We start from the raw sequence: 22001 nt of genomic DNA, 5'->3' as shown, positions 1-22001 counted from the left end.
TTCAAAAGGTCACCTGTCATCAAAGATATTCTAGCTAAAAGTTGTAACACTTAACCCTGTCTTTAGGTTCTCCTAACTCAATTACACCAATGCATCACTCATCTCTCTCTGGGTTTGCAATAAAAGAAGTATTGGTCTAGGGCCATTTTTTGGATCCCTGGCAGCAAGACACCGTACATGTACTTACCTCTTTCACAGCTGGATGGTTTCATTGTAACCCCTGGTGTCTCTCTCCAACATTTTGACCTCATAAAAGCATAATGTCACTGAATGCTGAGATTTTATGGTAATTTATTCTGAAGATTGTGGCTTTTAAATCTTCCATATGCAGTTTAATAACAGCATTCTTGTCATCAGGCAAACTTTGCTCTCTCTGTTAATATTTTCATCTTCATTTTACACACACAAACTTATATACACACAAAATAAGCTAAAGATGATTTACAGAAGCATTAGAGAAAGGGAAAGAGAAGGAAAGAGGCAGAGAACAAGATAAGTGAAGACTAATCATACCAAAACCAGACATGCTTTTGCTGGTTTTTTTCCATTCCTGTTATATTTTTGTTTGGATTGGCTCCAGAGAAACCCTGTTCCTTGTCGCTCTTGTTGTTGTGTGTGTGCTCATGCATAAATTCAGGTCAAGTATGAAACCTCTCTTCTGCATTCTTGGTAAGAATGTGTAATGTCCTTATCAACAGATAACAAGAAATCTGAACTGATTTAGCTCATGACCCTGGGTTCTTTTTTTTTTCTGTCATTACCAAAAAATACGGTGTTTGCTTACTTGTTAATGTATTCAGTTCAGTAAATTAGAGCTGCTTGAAATTTCTACTAATCCTTTTCCATTGAGGGTTTCCCTGGACTAAGTGATGCTGAATAAAACAAAAACCACATGCATGCACAGGTTTCTGAGATTTTCCGGATCAAATATAATTTAAGGGGCACAACATTTTTAAATGAGGGGTTTTTTTATATTACTGTACCAAAAGCACCAATGAATAAACAGTGTTTACTGAAAGTATGCTTTGCTTGAACTTGGCCATTAAAGTAGACAAGGGCTGAGGGTTTATTTTGCAATGAAAGAATGAACCAATATATAAGGATAAAAGTAGAAAAATGGTTTAACACACAGCACAAAGATGTTTTTGAATGAATCAGTCTTTGCTATTTAATTTACATTTTGAGGGCTCATTAGGATGATGAATGACACTGCTGGAGAATAAAACATACTTCCTGAACAAAAGAAAATCTCTGTAGCCTAATAACATTTTATGCCAGCACTTACATTTGTCAGAAGTGGATGCTATTTATCCCTATGATTATTTAAAAATCATTTTTATTGTCCTTTGTGCTGTGTCCTCTTCTGGGAATTTTAATTCAGAGTCTGACACCTACTTATTAACTTCCATGAAGTATGGAGTACAAAGGCTTATACTATATGAAGAATTCTAACCAGCCATGTTTATATTGCCTGCAGCTGTATACAAATTAGCTGAGTTTGGATTCTCTTCTCTTAGAAATGGAAAAAAATTTGAGTTGTGTAACCTTTACCACCTCAGCAAAGTAGATGTGAGTTGAGCATGGCTGACCTGGGCATACCAGGAGACAGCAGTAAGTCAAAAGAGCAAAGAGGAGGAATTTACGGTATTAATGTCATGGATTAGGAATCTCTACGAGTTGAAAACTTTCTGTTTCATGTTTCCTCCTTCCTCCTCTGGACGGAAGAGGATGAAATGGGAATGCTAATGTTTCAAACTTCAAGCCCATCCACTCCTTAATCAGTAAATAATTACTTGCTGTCTTGCCTTCTTCAGTGCTTATGCATGCCTATACTCTAGAGTCAAAGGTATGCAAATACCAGAAAACAGACTATCTCTGGAAAAATGTCAAAATATTTTGGTAAATTATACACTATTACAATAATTGTATTTTTATGGTTTGTCTTAGAAGACACTGCTTTTGTATCAAACATTAGGGTTTAGACCCTTATTGAGCGCAAACCATAGTTTCACCTACATTCTCTCTTCCACTCTTCCTGCAGTAGATATGCTCAGCAGTAGTGATATCCAGCCTTAAGTAGTGATATCACCTTAAGTCAAAGATTTCATTTGCTTTGCTGGGGGAGCATATCAGTTGCTCAGTTAGCTTTTTGTGAGAGCCTGTAAAGCAAGATGATGTACAGTTTTGCTTTGTTCATTGTGATATATGAGGTGGGAATGTTTGATCTTGTTTTCTTTCCCCTTGCCAAAGACATCCTGCACTCCTTGCAAGAAGTCCAGCTGGCAGTAAAGCAGGTAGCGGTATGCAGGAAAAACGTATCTAGTTCTACAGATGCTCATATTGATTTTTCCACATGCAAGGGGTTGCTGATCATCTGGAACATGAGATCTGAATTTTAGTTATCTTTTTGATTTCTGAAGAAATTGCTAGTCAGCCACCAATATTGTCTGTAGATTTTTGCTGTTTCCTATTTTGTGGGCAAACATATATAGGAGAAAATTATGGGAAGATTTTGTAACACTGTGACCTGACTGTGATCTAACCTGATCTCCTTCTATGACAAGGTGACCTGCTTAGTGGATGAGGGAAAGGCTGTGGATGTTGTCTACCTGGATTTTAGTAAGGCCTTTGACAAGGTTTCCCACAGTATTCTTTTGGAGAAACTGGCTGCTCATTTCTTGGACGAGTATGCTCTTCGCTGGGTAAAAAAATGGCTAGATGGCCAGGCCCAAAGAATTGTGGTGAATGGACTTAAATCCAGTTGGTGGCTGGTCACAAGTGGTGTTCCACAGGGCTCAGTATTGGGGCCAGTCCTGTTTAACATCTTTATCAACAATCTGGATGAGGGGATCAAGTGCACCCTCAGTAAGTTTGCAGACGACACCAAGCTGGGCAGGAGCGTTGATCTGCTGGAGGGTAGGAAGGCTCTACAGAGGGATCTGGACAGGCTGGATCGATGGGCCGAGGCCAACTGTATGAGATTCAACAAGGCTCAGTGCCGGGTCCTGCACTTGGGTCACAACAACCCCATGCAAGGCTACAGGCTGGGAGAGGAGTGGCTGGAGAGCTGCCTGGCAGGAAAAGGACCTGGGGGTGTTGGTTGACAGCTGGCTGAATATGAGCCAGCAGTGTGCCCAGGTGGCCAAGAAGGCCACTAGCATCCTGGCTTGCATCAGAAATAGTGTGGCCAGCAGGACCAGGGAAGTGATCGTTCCCTTGTACTTGGCACTGGTGAGGCCACATCTTGAATACTGTGTTGAGTTTTGGGCCCCTCGCTACAAGAAGGACATCGAGGTGCTGGAGTGTGCCCAGAGAAGGGCAATAGAGCTGGTGAAGGGTCTAGAGAACAAGTCTTATGAGGAGCGGCTGAGGGAGCTGGGGTTGTTTAGCCTGGAGAGGAGAAGGCTGAGGGGAGACCTTATTGCTCTCTACAACTACCTGAAAGGAGGTTGTAGCCAGGTGAGGGTTGGTCTCTTCTCCCAAGTAATAAGCGATAGGACAAAAGGAAATGGCCTCAAGTTGTGCCAGGGGAGGTTTAGATTGGGTATTAGGAAAACTTTCTTCACTGAAAGGGTTGTCAAGCATTGGACCAGGCTGCCCAAGGAAGTGGTGGAGTCCCCATCCCTGACATGTAGATGTGGTGCTTAGGGACATGGTTTAGTGGTGGACTTGGCAGTGCTAGGTTAACAGTTGGACTTGGTGATCTTAAAGGTCTTTTCCAACCTGAACGATTCTGTGATTCTAGGATTCTATTCTATGATCCAGGTAATCAGTGGGCAGACAGAAACATTTGGTTACTTTTCCTCCCAAAATGTACTAGAGGTATTTCTGGGCATCAATGGCAGACTGCTGTTTGGAGAGCTGCTGCTGAGTCCTTGTAGACCTCTTCTTGTTGGCACCCCATGGCCAGGCCCAGTTGCTGTGAGTGAAATCCCTGGGGATACTGCTCCAACATGCACTGTGCCCTGTCTCCTGTCTCGTGAAGGACTGAGCCTGAGGAACCAGCTTAAATTATGCTGGCTTGATTTGGAAAAGCAGGTGTCTTGTGGACAGGCCTGCTTGTTTTCAGAATACCCATTTTAGGTTTTTAAGGGGTTTTTTTTAGGGTTCGTTAGGACTTTTCTTCTTTCAGTTGATACCCTGATTTTCGGGGGAAATTACATTCTGCCTACCTAAAATACTTCCAACCCTTTAGACTACAAAATATACTTTTTGTTATCCTGCCTAAAAATATATAGTCTTGCCCGTATTGAATTGTAGCCATATTGCATATCTAAAGTTATAAATGCCACTACATATCTAGATGTACTATATTACAGATGCATCTGTTTACATACATGTTTCTGATTGTGTGCTTGTAAAGTGCTATACAAGGCTTCAAGGTAACGTGCATGCATGCAAAATGCAGATTATTGCAGACTATTTTCAATCAAGACATCCCCACTTAATCCTTTCCACGTGATCAAAAGGCAGGATATGCCACTTTTGAAAGTCACATCTTTTATGTTGGTAGCGTTGATTGAGATCTGGACTGCAATGAGACACAAATAACGGGTGTCTTTGGGTACATTCGCACTGCAGTCTCTTCTGTGGTTAGTGCTTGTACAGACTGAGAGGTCTGAAGCACAAGTGGGCACAGATGAAGAGCTCCTGCCTCTGCTGTAGGGATCCATCAACTGTTTATGCAGCAGCAGCAACTGCATGACTGCAAATTGCCAAAATCAGTGCTAGTTTATTTTAATATGCCAGACTGTAAACTATAGCAATTCAGCAGCTGCTATGCAAGCAGGGACCTCCGAGAGAGTATCGGTACAGAGAGATAAGGATGGAAATGTAAACTTGGCTTCTGTCTCATTCTTGCTGTTTTTTTCTTCTTTAGCTTAGAGGTACAGATATTCTGGGTGGCTAATGAACCAATATCACGCTTTTGCAAAGGCGATGGCTTGATTTTGTAGTTTTTTTCTAGGAATGAGTAATCCCATTGTTTCCTTGTATCTTGAGTTTATATATAGTGCCATCAACAAGGTAGCTTGGGCAGTGAGTGAGCGGTAACTGTTACTCTACTGTGCCTGAGACCTGCGTAGGTGATTTGTGCAGGTGGGCTGCTGTGCCTATACAGTCCCCATGGATTAAATATTACAGGCATTCAGCCATAGCTGTTGACTGATTTCCCACCTGCAGGTATTTAAATCCTGTTGTGTTTATAGTATACATGTATATAAAATTTAGATTAGGCAAGGACTGCTCTTCAGTGTAGATTTTCCCACCAGCCCTACGGCAGAGTCAACAGCGACTGGCCAGGTCCTGACTGCCGGGGCTGTGCTTTCCCCTGTACAGAAACAGCTATTTGCCAAGAACATTTCGTTCTGTTCCTCACAAAGTACCTGTTGCTGCAAATGGTACAGGAGCATCCATGTTTTGGTGGGGCTTCCTTGTCCTCTACCTGCCCCAATATATAGCTGGGGTGCAGGTGACTTAGAGTGACATCTGCAGGTAAACTGTGCAGGAAATGCTGCTGGAAGTATGGCTGGGGAAAGGGAGCCAGAAAGCTGAAGGAAACCCTTAGAATACGCATAGCCTTTTGCATCTTCTTCATTTTTCTCTGGTGTCATTACCTAATGTCCCCATGTGGCAATATGGGCACACAATTAAAAATCGGAGCCCAAGAGCAGCTTTGATCTCCTCTCCAAGAAGAACTAGCACCTGAAACTCTGAACCCTTCCCCAAATAGTTAATTCTCAGGGGAATGAGCCACTCATCCTTCCTTTCATAAACAAACAAATAAAGAAAAGATACAAGGGTTTGATCTGTTTAATACACATTCTCTGAAAACCAGAGAGCAGACTAAACATAGTAATCTGATGATTACAAATTATTCAGTCCTATAAACAAAGCATGACAATTGATGACAATGTGGTATCATATATCATAAATGCAGAGCATCCTCTCTCGTCCAAAACAAATAGTTTGGAGTATTTCAAACCCATAACAAATATATTTAATGCAGATCACTGTGAAACAATGTGTGTTTCTCTGTTTCTAATGCTGCATACAAAAGCCAGCCAAGAGCTTTTTGTGTTTTATGCATTATATTCAGTTATGCTGCCAATTCTATGTACTATTCTAGTATTCTGATTTGAAAATGAAGATTTAATGTATTTCAAGCAACGCTTGATGCATGCGTGTCTTAAAATTATAGGAGATGGTTTATAAAGTAAATTATGAGACCTTAATATAATTTCTGAGTTTCAGATAGATTTTTATCTTGCTAGTTAAAGTATTGATCACAACCCTTATATTCTATCGGTAGCTTGTTATGTGAGGCAAATCAGCTGCCATTGTTACCGATGCTGAAAATCTCCCTGAGTAACCCGTGATAGGTTTATTACATAGGAAGCTTTGATCCTCAGGACTCAACTAAGATATTCAAAGTTCTTATAAAGGTGTCTTAGAGTCTGCGATACAAATTCAGATGTCTGCTGTCAAACGACTCCTATTCAGCAAACCTGTATGAGCCACCTTTGAAAGTGAAACAGCAAGATGACACCATTCATAGCGTGACTTTTGGAGAGGTCTTTGTGCTCCCCAGCCTTTCGGTACCTGACAACTCGTTCCAGGCCGTATCAAAGTTGCATAACAGAATTTGTAAAAAGCTACACAGAAGGGTTTAATGTGTTGAGAACAAGTAACTTCTTTGTTGATATCCAGTGCCAGATCAAAGAGATGGAGTGTAATAGGCCCAGGACTGCATTACCTTCAGTTACACCAGGGAACAAAAGAATAAAATAAAACAGTGAAAGGCAGCAGAGAGCAATAAAAAAGGAAAATACTAACAAGATTCAACATCCTGAAACAGGAATAAAAGCCACAGAAATAAATTCATCAAGATCACATAACAAAAGGGAAGCATGTGGCTTCTCGGCTCAAAGGCTTTCCAACTGTACTCCTGTTTTCGGTACATGTTGTCATAATTTGGGGTGCCACAAGACCTTCCAGTTTTTAGAGGGACAGAGAGCTGCCTTGCCGCTTAAAAAATGCAGATTTGTTGTACTTGACCTAGATGGAAATGTCTGTGAGCTGTAGCAGTATTAGAGATTTTCTCTCCATTTAGCTTCCATTTAAAATGAAATGGGGCTACATTGAACATTTCTTCCTCTAGAGACAAAATAACCTGTTTTTAAGTGGAAGATTGCCACATCTGTTCAAAAAAATAAATATAGAAATCCAAGAAGCAGCTCACGTTTTTGAATAAAAACAATGAAAGTTTTGGAAATCAAACCCAAGCCAAGCCTAAGGGCAACCTAACTTTTCTGAGAAAATTCACAAACCCCTCTCATGCAGCGTAGTACTGGTTTTGGTCTGCAACCCAGTAAAAATTAAACTCTACCATCACTTTCCATTTCTTCCTTTCATTTCCCCCCACTGTATTGTGTGTTGCACTGTGTTGCATGTGCGCGAATGCTGGTGCATATGGGATTTAAAATCATTTTATGGCAGTAAGGCTGTTGAGAGAGCAGTTCTCTGTAGGCACCAGCCAGAGCTTTGCAGTCCATACACCAGTCATCCTCCCATGACACTGCACTATTATAAAGTGACTTGTTGCTTGTTTTCTGTATTAAAAAGAAAACTGTTAATGTGACAGTGAAAAGTGGTTACTGCCCCTGAGTAACACAGCAAGTAGTTGTGGTTTGTACAGTTTTGCATTTCTGGGTTTTATAAGTGGTGCTCCATTAGCCTTTAGCTGTGTGGGAGAGCTCAATGCAAACAGCTGTGAACTGGCAAATGTCTACTCTACTGGAAGGACAAGCAAACCCTTTCAAAGACACAAAATCTGGAAAAGCTGAGGACAATTTATCTTTCTACTTGCTTTCTGTATTTCACTGTTACTTGTAACAGCGACCAGTAAAAAGAAAATCAGAAAGGGTTGTGACTTTCGGATGCAATATCCCCTTTAAAAGGAGATAACCTGAGAATGTATGGAAAGAAGAGAAAAGTGAAAGCCAAAAGAGAAAGGACTAAGATAATTTTAAGCCAACCTTTTGTCCTCCAAGCCTGAGGAACCAGTGTGGCTTCCATCAAAAAATGTGAACTAGTAGCATACAACTACTTGGGAGCTACCTACAACCTTCCCCAAACCTGGGACATTATTTATTCTCCTGCTTCTGGTCTTGTGATTGCCCAAACAGTAGGGTGCTGGCATGGAGCCCACAGGAAAGCGGGGACAAGTGCTGGGCAGCTGCCACTCCTTGGGGCAGATGGTTTTACAGATGTGGAGGTATCCTGACTTCTGGAGGGAAGTCCTCTGCAAGGCAGCACCGCACTGCCTGGTTCCTGCCTAGCTAGCCAAAAGCCTTTCGTCCCCCACCAAAGAGGACTGATATGGGTCTGTGGTGAATTTATGGGAAAATAAATCTTTCAGTGGGATTTGGGAAAGGCAAAATAAGGTAGGTACTTGCCTACTCTGCAACTTTATAGATTTGCTGAATTTATTGATTCCCATATTAAGGCTACAGTTTATAAGATTTGACACTTGCTTGGTTGGTTTGGGCATTTTCAGGAAACTCTTGTAGAGAATTTTTGTATGGTGTATACAGACACACACACACATATATATGTATGCCTTGATATAGACATGGTGTCATGTACATTCTTAACTGGAAGAAACTTATATGTCTGAGCCCTAAGACATTGCAGCACTGACGTTTTATTGGAAATTTTACGTGTCCTGTTAACTCTGCAAAACCTTTAGAGAGTACTATTTTCAGTAGCTTTGCAGTGAGTGTGTTTCCATCAGTCTGTCAGTGACCACAGTATGGCTGGATTTTTCTTTTGACTTTAAGGAATGCTGAGAGCGCAATAAAGCTCTGCTGAGATTTTCGCTGCAGCTTGGAGAATTGTGCTATTTATCAACTTCCGTGTGGATTTTAAGAGAATCCACCTGAGCTGACCAGAGGCATCAAGGGATTGATTTAAAGATGCAGATGCATACAATAGTTCATCTTCATTGATAAAGATTTCGGTATCCAGTAGCAAATTATATCTCTCTTTGGCAAATAGGTGTGCAGGTCGGAATTGCCGTGACCAGAATATGTTTTTTCAGTCTTAGCGATGAGACTGAGCAGTCATTCTCAAACCAATGCATATGATGCTCTGTTCCTTACACATAATAGACTTTTTTTAAACTCCCAATCCTGATCCATATTTTCCATGAAACAATTGTATTTTCTGCAAATCAAGGAAAGCAGTACAATGTACGTGTCTCAGGACAAAGTTAATTCACTTTTAAGTCATGATACGGAAAAGAAAGGAAATATGCATCAGCTGTGCCCAGACAAGGTAGAAAAAGTTGTGTCTCTCTGGATTTACAAAAAGGTTGTTTAACTCTGCTGGCTTTATTTCTAGATGCTCACTGGTCTGCACATGCTTCAGATGTGCTCCATCAAGGGTTCTTGATGATTGTTGCCCTCACAAAAGCAGTTATAGTGAAAAAAGGAGATTTATTTTGCTGGGGACAAGACACTGTCAAAGCCAAAACTGTCAGATGTTGGTGACATCCTTGGACTAGCAAAAGGCTTTAGTAGAAAGCCAAATGTTACTCTGGTCTCCAGATAGTGGGGTTTTTTACCTGTTAAGTCTAGATCAGTCTCAGCCTCTAAAACTGAGAAGGTGGTTTTCAGCAACAGGGATTAATGAGAAGTTGTTTCTCCCTAGGAAACAGTTTTTTCAGTTCTGTGTAGCAACCTATCCTGAGAAATAGTCCAGTGTTACCTTCTGGAGATACAGGCTGCTGCTCAGTGGTTTGGGCTCTTGGCTGCCACCTGAAGATCCTGTAATCCTCTTTTAGCCCTCTGTGAAAACCAGACCCTCTTTGGCCCCAGTCTTTGAGTGAGGTATTGGGTAGAGCAACATCTTTGTTACCCATCATGACAGAAACCACCCTTGTGTCCTTTGTCTTGTCCTCAGCTTCATTAACAGAATGGTCACCCAGATTTTTAATAGCATTTCAATGTTAATATCTTTCATTTTGACTTAGTAGAGATATTGTCCAGAGGATGATGTTTTATCAATATTGAATTCCTCATGCCAGGCTCCATTTCTTATTCCCTCCACCACTGCCCAAAGGGTAGATTTTTCCCCATGAGCCATTTCTAAATGGATGTAAATAAGCTTTAAGAAACGCCTGGTAGATGTTACTCTTTCCATCAAACACTCATGTACAGGGGCTTTCTTCCATCAGGGGCCTTTTGTGGGAGAGATTTCTGCAGAGTTGTGTACAGTGAAACCTTCTATCTGTAAGAGGTTTAACCCTTTCTGCACGATAGGTTGTTATCACATAACCTTTAGCTCAGTGGGAATGAATACCAATTATCATTTATAAACAGTTCCTCTCATTATGCACCTATTTATGGCATCTTTTATAGCTTGCTAATTACAAGCACACAAAACAGAAATGTTTGGAGTTAAGTAATGTAAACAGGGATGTAATTGATTTTCATGTTGAATAGTTTTTATTGATTTATTGTTAATTAACATTTTTAAAGGATCTCTTGGCAAAATAATCCATTTAATTTATTGAATATTATACTAGCTGATGGTAAATTCATATTAAAATGTCACAAAAAGATTAACACTTCCATAATACTTGTTTTTCCAACTGTTGCTGCTATACAGATGTTATATATTCTTCCCAAACAAACACAGACAATATATTAAATGCGATCGATTGGTCTCAGTCCAGGCCCTAGCGGACAAGTGTCCACATCACTAAAAATACCACATTCCAGTTGACACTAATTGGCCGTCTGTACTGCAGGGAGGACAGGCATCTAACGGGGAGAAAAGCGATTTCTATCGCTCCCAGGGCAGGGTCCTTGGGTCAGCTGTTGAAGGGCTTCATGGGCTGAGGGGAGAAGCCCGTATCTTCGCTAAAATAGCCTTTCCTGCTGTAAAACCAAAAGACTCTGGTGTCCATAATGGAAACCTTCCAACAAATAGACCACTGTGTCAAGCAAGCCGTCACTTTAATAATGTTCAGAGCATGCATACAGTGCTGCAGAAAATGTAGTATGCCGAAGGCATTTCCAGAGGTCCCCACTGGCTTTTTCCAATTTGTGGGTGGGAAGAGAGGCTGTGGAGTCCATTCAGGGGGTCGTTGACAGCATTTTGGTGTATGCCAGTGTCCTTCAGCTCCTGTTGACTTCACTGAAAGCTGAGGTCACTTACTCAGCACCTCCCAGGATCGAGCATGTAGCAAGGAGCAAAACTGCAAGTTGCAATCTTCATTATTACCATCCCATTATATTTTTCAAATGGGTAGCAAGAGAGTGTAATCACATCAGACCCTATTTTTTCATTAGTGAAGAAAAACATTAATATACTGTGACATGGTATTGATTTGATACAATCAATCTTTCCCAATAACAATAAAACCTTTATATTTTATTAATAGAACAATGCAGTTGTTCTCCATTACAGCTCCCTTTTATTGTTCTGGGTCACAGTGTAATTCTGGCATGTTTGGATTTTTATTTTTATGAATATAATGTAAAAGCCTGTAAAATTGCTCCACTGATCTGCCAGTAGGTTTCATTTGAGGCTCCCAAGCATCTTTTATTAGATGAAATATTACCAGTGCAGCTCTTGTCATTGATTGTTCAATGGCCCTTAGGGATGGAGAGGGTGGGGAGGTTTCAGAAGGGGTTTTGACCTTTAATTCTCTTGATTTTTTTGTGGTGTGGACACTGAGACTTAGACTCAGACCGTCTCATCAGTTTGAAGATGACCTCTCAGCACATGGCTGGACCCAGCACTTTTAAATCCTCTCCAAACTGGGCTGTAGGTGCCTAAGCTCTAGTGAAGCTCCCAGCAGCCAGCCAGCTGGCGGCCCTTGACCATCACCTCACTTTCTGACCCTGGGCTTTCCATACTTAGTTCAGGTCAGGTGCTACATGGGCAGGAGGTGCTTCAAGCTCTGGGGCAGGTCATGGGCATGCATTGGAGGAGTCACGCTCTAACCTCATCTCCCTGCTATTTTAAAAAAAAATACAATACGGCGAATGCCTTTACTTATACATCCACGGTAAATCCATCTTCAACTAGACACCATCCTGAACCTCAGAGGCAGGATCCTTTCAGGCCCTTCAGGTCTGCACATAGGGCCAGCACAGCCTAAGGCTGGGTTATGGCTGGATTATGGCTTTATAAACTCCTCTGCAGTCTTCCTTCTTGGGCACTTTGCTCTCCAAAAGCTGGTCTCCTACCTAGGTTGTGGGGGACCTGCTGAGCAGGCTGTTCTGAGCAAGTATCACTCATCAAGAGCAAAACGTGCTCTTGTCTGATAAGCGTCTCCTTTCTAGTGTGCACGGCAAGTCTATCGGATCATTTGGCATTTATCTACAGATATTTTTGATTCGTTTTCTTCAATTAACCAGAACATCTCCCTGTTCCTGGTACAAGACTGGGGCATCGTGATATTCCAGTTGCAGTGAGACCCCCAGTTAGTATAGCCAGATACTTTCATTAAAGCAAAGCTAGATTACTTTCATCACTTGCTCTATTCATTTTTTTTCTTGAAATAAAAACTTTTTGTTAACCTTTCTCCTCCTCCCTTTTGAACCAAGAACAATGTTGCAAGATCCCATGGTAAGAAAGATAATCCCCATAATAAATATGAAGGCTCCATTTCAAAAGAGAATGGGCTTATTAAGAGTAACAGTTTATTAACAGTCACTGCAAATTAGATGGATTTAATAACTTTAATTAGTGCAATACTTTCTGACACAGAGCTTGAGGAGAATTCAGCTGTTCATCCTCATTTCCCTCCTGCACATCTCTGTGTCTAAGGAAGCAGCAGCAATTCCTCACAGTAAAAGTGAAACAGATCCTACTCACAGCAACGCAAAGCGCAGGAGAAAACTACTGGATCAACAGACCATGGCCACTGGCACTCCAAATTGGTCATAAGGAATAATACAAATGCAAAATAAAGCTTTCAAATATCAGGAACAATAGAAAATCAAGCTTCCTGAGCCATCTCTTCTTTTCTCTTTCCTTGGGGTAACCCTCCGCAGTTCAGCCCTGCTTCCCTGCATCCTCATGAGGATGAGATGAGATGAGGCGTCTTCTACATTTAAGGGCTGTGAAGTGCACAAGCATTACTAATGCCAACCAGTGAAATGAGAGGGACTACAGTATGTCTTGGCTCCCTGAAGTCCAGCCCTGTTAAAGTAGATGGAAACATTGCTGGTAGGTCTCGCATCACCCATCAAGATGGAAATGCCATTCTTGTTAGTAAAAAAAAAAAAAAAAGATAAATGCCCTTTTTTAATTGTTCTGGTCAGAGGCTTTTCTTACTCAGTCCTTTTCCTATGGGATGTTCCACTTTATCAGAACTGAAAATGTCTGCAGCTATGTTGATTTTGACCAAATCTATTTTCATTCTTGCTTGGAGAAAATATTTTCTTAGTCAAAAATTACTAAATTTGGAGTCAGAGTGAAACATTTCAATATTTTGTTTGCATGACTTCTTGATTTAGGCCATATCTTATTCTGTAGCTATGCATTTTATTTACATTATTTAAAATTTGATGTTGAAGTATTTTGATTTGATCAAACCTTCATTTCTCAACTAAACTGGAGACCATTTCTTAAAATTTCATTTTGAAGGCAATGATGTCATACAATTACATTTTGAACGGGAGCATAGGTAATGGGATAAAATCTACATGTAGGTGCCTGGCCTCCAATTCAGAATGAAAATACATTCCAAAAAGTGGGCATTTCCTGAGGGACAAAAAGTGAGTTTTTAACCAGGTCAAGGTCTAATTTTTTAACCAGCCCACCTTTCCTGATGTCCAAAGTCCTGCATTTTCTCTCCAGAGCAGCGTGGGTTCAGCACAGCCATACCTTAAAGAGCTTTTTGGAGGATGCAGCACATGTAAGGAAATCAACAGCAAGTTAAGCCCTGAGTGTCTAAAAACCCTTCCTGGGCATCTGCTAATGACCTCTCCCCAAAAAAATTCATTTACGTGGCTTGGCTGTATTTCTGCAGAAATCCCAGAAGTCACCTCTCTGCTCTCAGGCACCTCTCCCCATTAAACTTCATCATTTTACTCCACAACTTGAAGGTATTAATGTCAGTTCAGAGAAATGATCCAAGGGAAACTTTGTTGAGGGCAATGGTTTTCCACAACCCAACAGACAGATGCTGCACATGTGAACAAGTAAAAAGATAAGGAAAGCACCTGTCAGCCTTACCCTGTGAGAAACTCTAGCCACTCTAACAAAAATAAGGACTGGGAAAAGCACATCTGTGTGATGCAATGAATGACGCACGTGTGCATGAATGCAGCCCTACTGGGGAAATGACTGCAGAGAGCCCAGAGAAACTTAGGTTCTGTAACGGTGATTGTGAGCTCTTCTTTCTTAAGGGAAATGAGTATCTTTCTTTTTTTAAGCACACAGCTGTTTCCTTTTACTGACATCTCCTGAATTCCCCATACTTATCTTCTCCATATTTGTTTATTTTACAGTTCTGGAAGTTCCTTTCTAGCAAATGGATGATACAGAAAATGTTATATATACATATGTGCATGCATGTGTGTGTATCTCCATACTTCCATGGTCTTGCCGGGCAAAGAAGCATTTCTAATATGCTTTCAGATCAAGGTCCATCAATGTGGGCTTTTCTCCCTTTTTTCCTGTTTTTTTTAATGATGGATTTAGGTTATTGCCTGCCAACATTTACTGCCTGAAGCTTCACTTTAGGCCTGCAGCCCCGTGTTAAGCAACGCTGTGCAGTGCCTGTGCAGCCCCGGGCGTGAGAGCTGCCCTGGAGGCAGAGGTGGCACCCAAAGGGTGGATGCGTGGTGGCTGCTGCCGTGCTGCTGGTTGCAGATGACCGGTGTTCAAGCCCCAGCACAGCCAGCCTGGCTCCCACTGAGTGGAAGAGGCCAGCAAGTCTGCTGAGTGCATACCTTGGCCTTCTGGAGATCTTAATCACACCTAATTTATAACAGAGACAAAATCCAATAACTTCTGGAGACTTTGTAAGAACGCTTAGCACAGTCCAAATAATAGCAGCACCAAAAGCTCACAGCATAAACATCTTTTAAGCTAAAATGGAAATAGATACTGGCAGAAGATTTTTCTTTCTTTCCTTAACACAAAGATTTGAAAGGGAGGAGAAGTATCACAGATAGGCAATTCCTTTCAGAGGGATTTCTTTATATATCTCCATGTGAAAGCTGTTGGTAAGGGAAGAAAAAATAAAGTAATGCTCTGAAATAAAATTTGTACAGATGTAGCTTTTTTTGAAATTACACGTCATTTCTCAAGAATTCGATGTAGCCTTTAGTCAGCCTTGTTTCTTACAGTTCTCTGTGCTTTGCATGGTAATTAGCCGCTCATGTTATCAGCAGTACGATGCTCCCGGCTATGTCTTCAGCAGCCACTGCTGTTATCCTCGGCGGCAGCTCCTCGCATCCTCCTGCCAGACTGTACGGCAGCCACACGTGTGTGCAGGTGTTTGGCGTTCTTCAGGCTGCGCTGTCTGAGGACTGAAGGTAATGGGCGCAGCATCCGAGAGGGAAGAGGCTGGAGCCCACTTCCCCCGACAGCTCCCTGAGACTTGCCAGTATTTCGCTGACGGTTCATTGGAGGTTCAGTGAGGCGAGTTTGTTATGACGGATCACAAAATGCAAAGGGAGGCAAATCACCTGGGTTCATCAGTGTCAGAATAAATACAGGGTAGCAGCTCCTCGGCTTAGTTGGGAACAACAGCCTCAAAACCTTTATTTTGTTTTGGTTTTTTTTTAAGTAATTAAAAGATTTATTGCACAAGTGTACTGTGGTGTGCAGCCTATAGAGAGGGTGAAGGGACTGCTTTGCGCAGATTGTCGGCACTTCTGACATCAGCATTATGCAGGTGCTGCGTCACGCAGCCAGCACTGACGCAATAGTGTTTGGATCAGGCAAGTCCACTCACTGATGCAAATAGCGTGACGAGTGCTCTGTGCTATTTGTTGTCTGCAGGTAATGCAATCTCTTCTTTTCATTCAGATTTCAAGAAACATTTACCAGCTTTTTTTTTTTTTTAAACTAAAATACGGCCATGAAGTTAAATTCAAGTTGCCACATTCACGGGCAGTGAGGGTTCCTCTGTAACACAAGTAGAGATGTAGCAGAGAAGGAAGCTTTTAGAATAAGAGTGGGGAATCTTTTCCATACCAACACCTACAGACACTTTTCAGACATACCTTAGGTCCCACAATAACACTCTGCATTGTATTATATGATATCATGAAGAAAAACATAATATGGCCCCAGGCCATATGAAACTGAAGTTGCTTGCTGTGTGCAGAGCATGGACTGTTAACTTCCCCACCCTTATTCTAGAAAGTTTGATGTCAACGGTAATGTAAGATCCTTACAAGTATTCAAACAGAAAATGAATTAATAAATTTATGTTTGACATTCAAAAGATGAAGAACAAAGGGGAAAACATAGAAATAGAGTTGTTTTTCCAAACATTGTTTTCAGTTTTGCGTATCTTGTCTTTGGTTTAGTGTTTCCAGCTTTTTTTTTTTTTGCCTTTTGAAAGGTGGTGTGGTGTTATTGAGAGAGAGATGTGAAAAGTTTTTTTACTCCCTGCCCAGAGATATGATGTGCTAGGGAGAATAGCTATAGTTTCAGTTCTGTGGTAATGGAAAGTGTAATTTCTTGCTGATGAGTATTGCAGACTTATTTCATTACACTTCTAGGAGGGATATTTAATTTTGTAAGAGAAGCATGTTTTTAAACCTACTCTGAAATAGCCTATTGCCAAATTTACCTTCAGTAGTTTTGTCTTCACACAAAAATAAAGGGCACAATTTTACTGTATGTTCAACGTATTGTATACAGCATAAGATGGTAGGTCATCTCATCCCTCCTTCTGTAAGGTGGCAATGGACTAGAATATTGAATTTGAGGTCTGGCAGTAAATTCGTTGCTCCGTAAACAAGGCGTTCATGATGAGGGCTTTACACTCTCCACTGTTGTTAATGGGATAACAAGTCATAGGGTGGGGTTTGGGGAAGAAAAGGGAGAAAATGGAGGGAAACCCACAGAGAAGAGAGAGATAAAAATAAGCTAAGATGAATTTTTAAATACTTAAATATCCAGAGATTGTTGTGCTGTTTCTCTCTATCTTGTTACCTTCATTGGCAACATGAACTCTTGCACTTGCACCCCTGCTCCGGTGGCAGGAAGGTCGCACACGGCATTGTGTGGCTCCTCGGGGACAGGGCTGAGAATAGAGGAGGGCTATCTGCTCAGGGCTGCAGCTTCTCTTCAGCACCCGTGCATCAGATATGAGTAATTCTCCAAAGGCTGACCTTATAGTGTGCTTAGTTCCTTTCCCTTTGAAATCAGTGGTGTAACTCCTGGTGAACTGTAAAGCTGACGGACTGCATTGCACTGAAGAGAGTTAATGCGATTCATTTGTTTAACAATCAAGGGCCATATTCAGCGAAGATTTAGCAGGAGTGCTGACAATAAAACACTTATGACTTTCTATGAATTGGCATGAAATAACAGCCACAAAAAATTATGAAACATAAATTGTCCCCTTGCATATGCACGACTGCCATACTTCTGATCTTGGTTACAGCTGTTAGGCTACAAGCAGCGGTGGATCCAGACCTCTTCAGTGACTCAGCTCAGGCTGGGGAACAGCGGTGACAGTGTCCAGGACTTGCACAAACTGGCTAGTGGTATCATTTGGGTCTGGTAGGCACAGAGGTATCCATTTTTGAAAGTGCTTCATGATTTTTTGGGTGCCCAAATGCAGATGAGGTAGAGAAATCTGATTTCCTGGTGACAAGAGCTCAGCACTTTGGAAAATCAAATTGCTTTGATATTTCTCCAGGTGGGCACCTGAAAACTCAGAACCTCCAGGTGGTTTTTGAAAACAAGAGGCAAAGAGCAAGCTCACCTCCCTGCTAGCTCTTTGGGGACAGTAATTAATCATATTGGTTTTGTTTCCATCCCCACTTCCCACATGGGAAGACCTCAAGCCCCAGTCTCCTGCCTCCTGAGTTACTTGTGTTCTGCAAAAGGAAGAAAACCTTTCTTTGGGGAATTGTCAGGGAATTTAATGTGGTAAAGTAAATCCTCAGAAGACTGTATCTTGTGGAGAGCTGCAGGAGTATACCCCCTCAGTATCAGTACCTCCATCCGTGGTGTGCCCTCTTCCCAGTTGTGCTGGGCAGCGCAAGGGGACCGTGGCCAGGGGACAGGCAGGAAGGCGGGGGGCGGGGGCATAAGTATGGCAGACTGGTGTCTTGCACTGCCTTGTCTTTGCTGACAAGAAGTTTGCGTCCTAATGAACAACCAAGCGGACCACGTAGTTGAGGCACCGGCTGGATGGTTCCTATAACGGGATCACTGCTCTGCCAAATCTCTGATTTCCCCTCTCCAGAATGGCTCTGGAGGAAGCTACACCATTCAGGAGAGCCAAATTCCTCTGTGCCCTCAGTCCCACAACGTACAGGTGGGTTTAGCATCAGCGTTTTAGGAAATCATAGCCTTCTCAAGGCCACTGTGCTGCCTAGCCCACGCTCAGTGTTGCAGCCTGTGTTGCAGTCTCTGCAGCTCTCCCCTCAGCATCACAGCTGCCTCTACGCTATATATCGTCAGGCTTCACATAGGCAATGTCACTGCAGAGTCTTTCCTGCACAAAGGATGCGAAGAGGTGTTATTTATTTAATATAAATAAATGTGCATAATGGATATATGTACATGCAATAACTGTTTTGCTTATGCTTACTCATATGCAGTATATCCAAACCAGCAGGAACTGCACCCAAAAGTGGTGTAAACAAAATCCTATGAATTTATACAAATATGTTGCACTCATATGTAAACACTGCAAATATTACATCTTCCTGTGGTGCTGATGGGGAATAATTTGAGAGTTTTAAGCAGTGCAACTTTTCAGATGCTGGAAAGGCTTGGCATCATTTCGAAACTGTAATAGAGGTTGGAATATATTTCATGTGACAACCATGTCCTCAAACCTGCTATTTGTTGTTTCTTTTTAAAACACAAGCAAACTATTTTCTCATTTTGTTTACAGGACAGTGGAACAGGAGATAACAGCTGCATTGAAGAAATATTGCGGGTAGGAATCCTTAAAAAAACATTTTCTTCTAGTGCCATTTTGTTTACTCCAAAAGGACAAGAGAATAACAAGAATATTGCAATTACTGCTGTTAAAAATATTACTCTTTTAGATTGTCATCTTTCTAAGGAAAAAGTAGGCAAAATTATTTCCTCATGAAAAATAATTGAAAAATCTGTGAAAACAACCTTCTAGAGCCTCTGGATTTCACTACTACTTTGTGCCAGTATGGCTGACCTTCATGCATGCAGAAGCAGATAATGGGATAAATTATAAACTGAAATGTACAATGATGTTTCAGGTTTACAAACCATGCAAAGTGCATGTTTCCATTAATCACGACTGTCAAAAATCTTAATTTTGAAGAGAGGTCTAGGAAGGTCATTTTCCACCTGGATTTAATTAGAATCCATTATGTAATGTCATTATGTCCATTATGTCCATTATATAATGACAATGTGCAAAATCCATAGTTATTTCCATATTTCATTATTATTTCTTTTATCTTAGTAATTTCTAGTTTATTTTCATGGAGCAAATTAATACACATCCAGACAGATCTTGGCTTGAATGAACTATAATATTGATTATTTTCTGAGGCAGACAAATTTATAAACAATGAAACATTTCCATATATTTTAACTCGTGTTTTTCTTTGTTCTTTTTCTAAACTGATAATTCAATAACTCACAATGCTTATATATCTGATATAATAGTGAGTGAAACACCAAACAAGGTAGATGGAATGGTAAAACCTCCCTATTACTGTGTGCGCTTCTACCTCTTGGATATCCACTACCCAAATATTTCAGATTGTTTATAAACTATGGGGCTATAAATATTTGGTTTAGAGATTAGTAGTGCATTAAGCCTGTTGTTTCTAAAGGCATTTCTCCATTCTCCCTGAATATGTTAAATACAGTTTTTAATTCTTAAACTGGACAAAGAATTTATTGAAGGGTGATGATGATGGATGGCTCATGACTTCACTGGCAGAGCTTTTACTTAGCTAACGTTTACAAAGTAGGTTTTTGAAGGGCTGAACCGCACATTCAACAAGCCTTAGCCTCAGTCCCTGCTGTTTTGTTACAAATTAGTAGCAGATAGTATAATTCATGAGAGCTTTTTACATTTTTCACAATGAACTAAGTATATGATGTGATGTGAGGCTCATTCACCCCTTTTTTATGCAAGGCTTTTAAAATGAACAGTCAAAGAAGCTTGTCTTCCTCCTTAGGTTGTACAATTTGGCTTGTGCAATTAGCCAGAAAATGTGGAAGAGACATGGTTCCTTCCACACAGAGGAACGTGGGTATGTAAGAGACCCCAGCTGAGAAGAAAAATTCACTGTATGACTAGGGATGGTAAGGTGCATCTCCAAACCAGTGAACGCCGCTGCTGTTCTCTCTTTTTTTCCCCCTTGGGAATGTTCGAGAAATATTTTCACGAAGCTTCATGATGAAGCATTCAGGACATCCTTGGATGGGTAGGACCCTTTTGTTCATGAGGATTTATTCACAAATTCTTTCACTTTGCTTAAAAACTTAATAAACCAATCCATAGCTCAAAAGCCACACCTTGCATCCATATCTCGCTATCTGCTGAGGCTTAGCATGGCTAAAATAGAGAGCGCACTGTTTTCATCCCCTAGCTCTTGTCCTCACACGAATACTCAGTCATCATGGGTAACCTCCCCAGTCTGTCCATTCTCCAGGTCTTTAACCTGAGTGTCACTTTCTATTCCGAACTCCCCTTGTGTCACTGTGTCTAAGACTATGCGTAAATCTTGCAGACTGTTACTCTATAGCATTTCTAGCTGAAGCTCTTTATTCACAAAGGTATAAGTCTCAGGTCCAAATTCTCATTACCTACCTTGATTGCTGCAACATCTTTTCCTTGGTTTTGACAAATGCAATGTTACCCACCTCCATTCATGCTGCTGTGCAGATCATTTTACTAGCTTGACACCTTGCCCAAAGACATTTGTCTTTACATCTCACCACTGTCATCTCCTTCTCTATCACATGAAGTACAACTATTTGTCCCTGATCATAAGGTCTCAAGTCTACCAGTTCATGCTAACATATTATCTCCCACTCTAGCTTACCTGGTGATGCCAGCCTCTGTTACCCTGTTGCTAAGTTTTACATCAATGAATGAATTTCTCCCATGCTTCCCATCAGATCTGGGAACAGCCTTGAACACTTTGCCAATTAGCACCATACCTACCTTCAGATCCTTTCTTAAGAGCCTCTTTTTTCACAAGGACTGTGGAAAAACAGTGGTGAGGTCAGGGCTGTACCACTGTTTCTCATGCTTTAGCATTGTTGTCCCACTTGTCCCTTGTAGTGCCCAGTCAGGCCAGATGTAGCCATCTGCTCTCTTTTGTCCTGAAAAGTGAACTTTCTGTGTCAGGGAACTGCTGTATAGTACAAAAGGAGTTCCTAGGTACTCTCGCAATATAAATCCCTATCAGCAGTGGTTGCTGTTACTGATAATTAGCAAAAGCAGCAACAGTAATAATGTGCCACTGCTACTCACTTTGTAAATTACTGGCATCCAGACTTTTCCAGCCCTCTCTGTGCCCTCTTTTTGTGCTGAACAGATCCATTCAGTTTAACACAGATTTTCTGGTTTTCTGAAATAGACTATTTATAAGGAATGCCATTTCCATGGTTTTGTTGGAGGTGCTATTCACATAGTAAAGCCAAAGTTTAGCTCCTTTTTGGACAGAATATGTGCAGTTCCTGTATGGGTGCCCAGAGGCAGACAATGAAATGCCACAGGAGCTGCAATCCTTGTGTTCCCCTCAGAAAAGATGGCTCTTTGCTGGCGCACT

General features: G+C 41.2%; 1 protein-coding gene across 5 annotated transcripts in view; it reads left to right on the top strand.

Annotated features, from left to right (window-relative positions):
• Nucleotides 1-22001, top strand: part of AFF3 (ALF transcription elongation factor 3) — a 340331-nt gene that overhangs the window by 130178 nt on the left and 188152 nt on the right. For all 5 annotated transcript variants that reach the window (XM_087756127.1, XM_087756125.1, XM_087756126.1 and 2 more), the window contains exon 4: nt 19118-19162. In XM_087756127.1, coding sequence (XP_087612253.1) covers nt 19118-19162 — 45 coding nt within the window. The remainder of the gene's footprint in view (nt 1-19117; nt 19163-22001) is intronic.

The sequence above is a fragment of the Nipponia nippon genome, unplaced genomic scaffold, assembly GCF_047370975.1.
Source record: "Nipponia nippon isolate SJK-2023a ecotype South Korea unplaced genomic scaffold, ASM4737097v1 scaffold_2, whole genome shotgun sequence".
Lineage (NCBI taxonomy): Eukaryota > Metazoa > Chordata > Aves > Pelecaniformes > Threskiornithidae > Nipponia > Nipponia nippon.
Note: the sequence above shows the minus strand (reverse complement) of the source record. Positions and strands in the feature narration are given on the sequence as shown.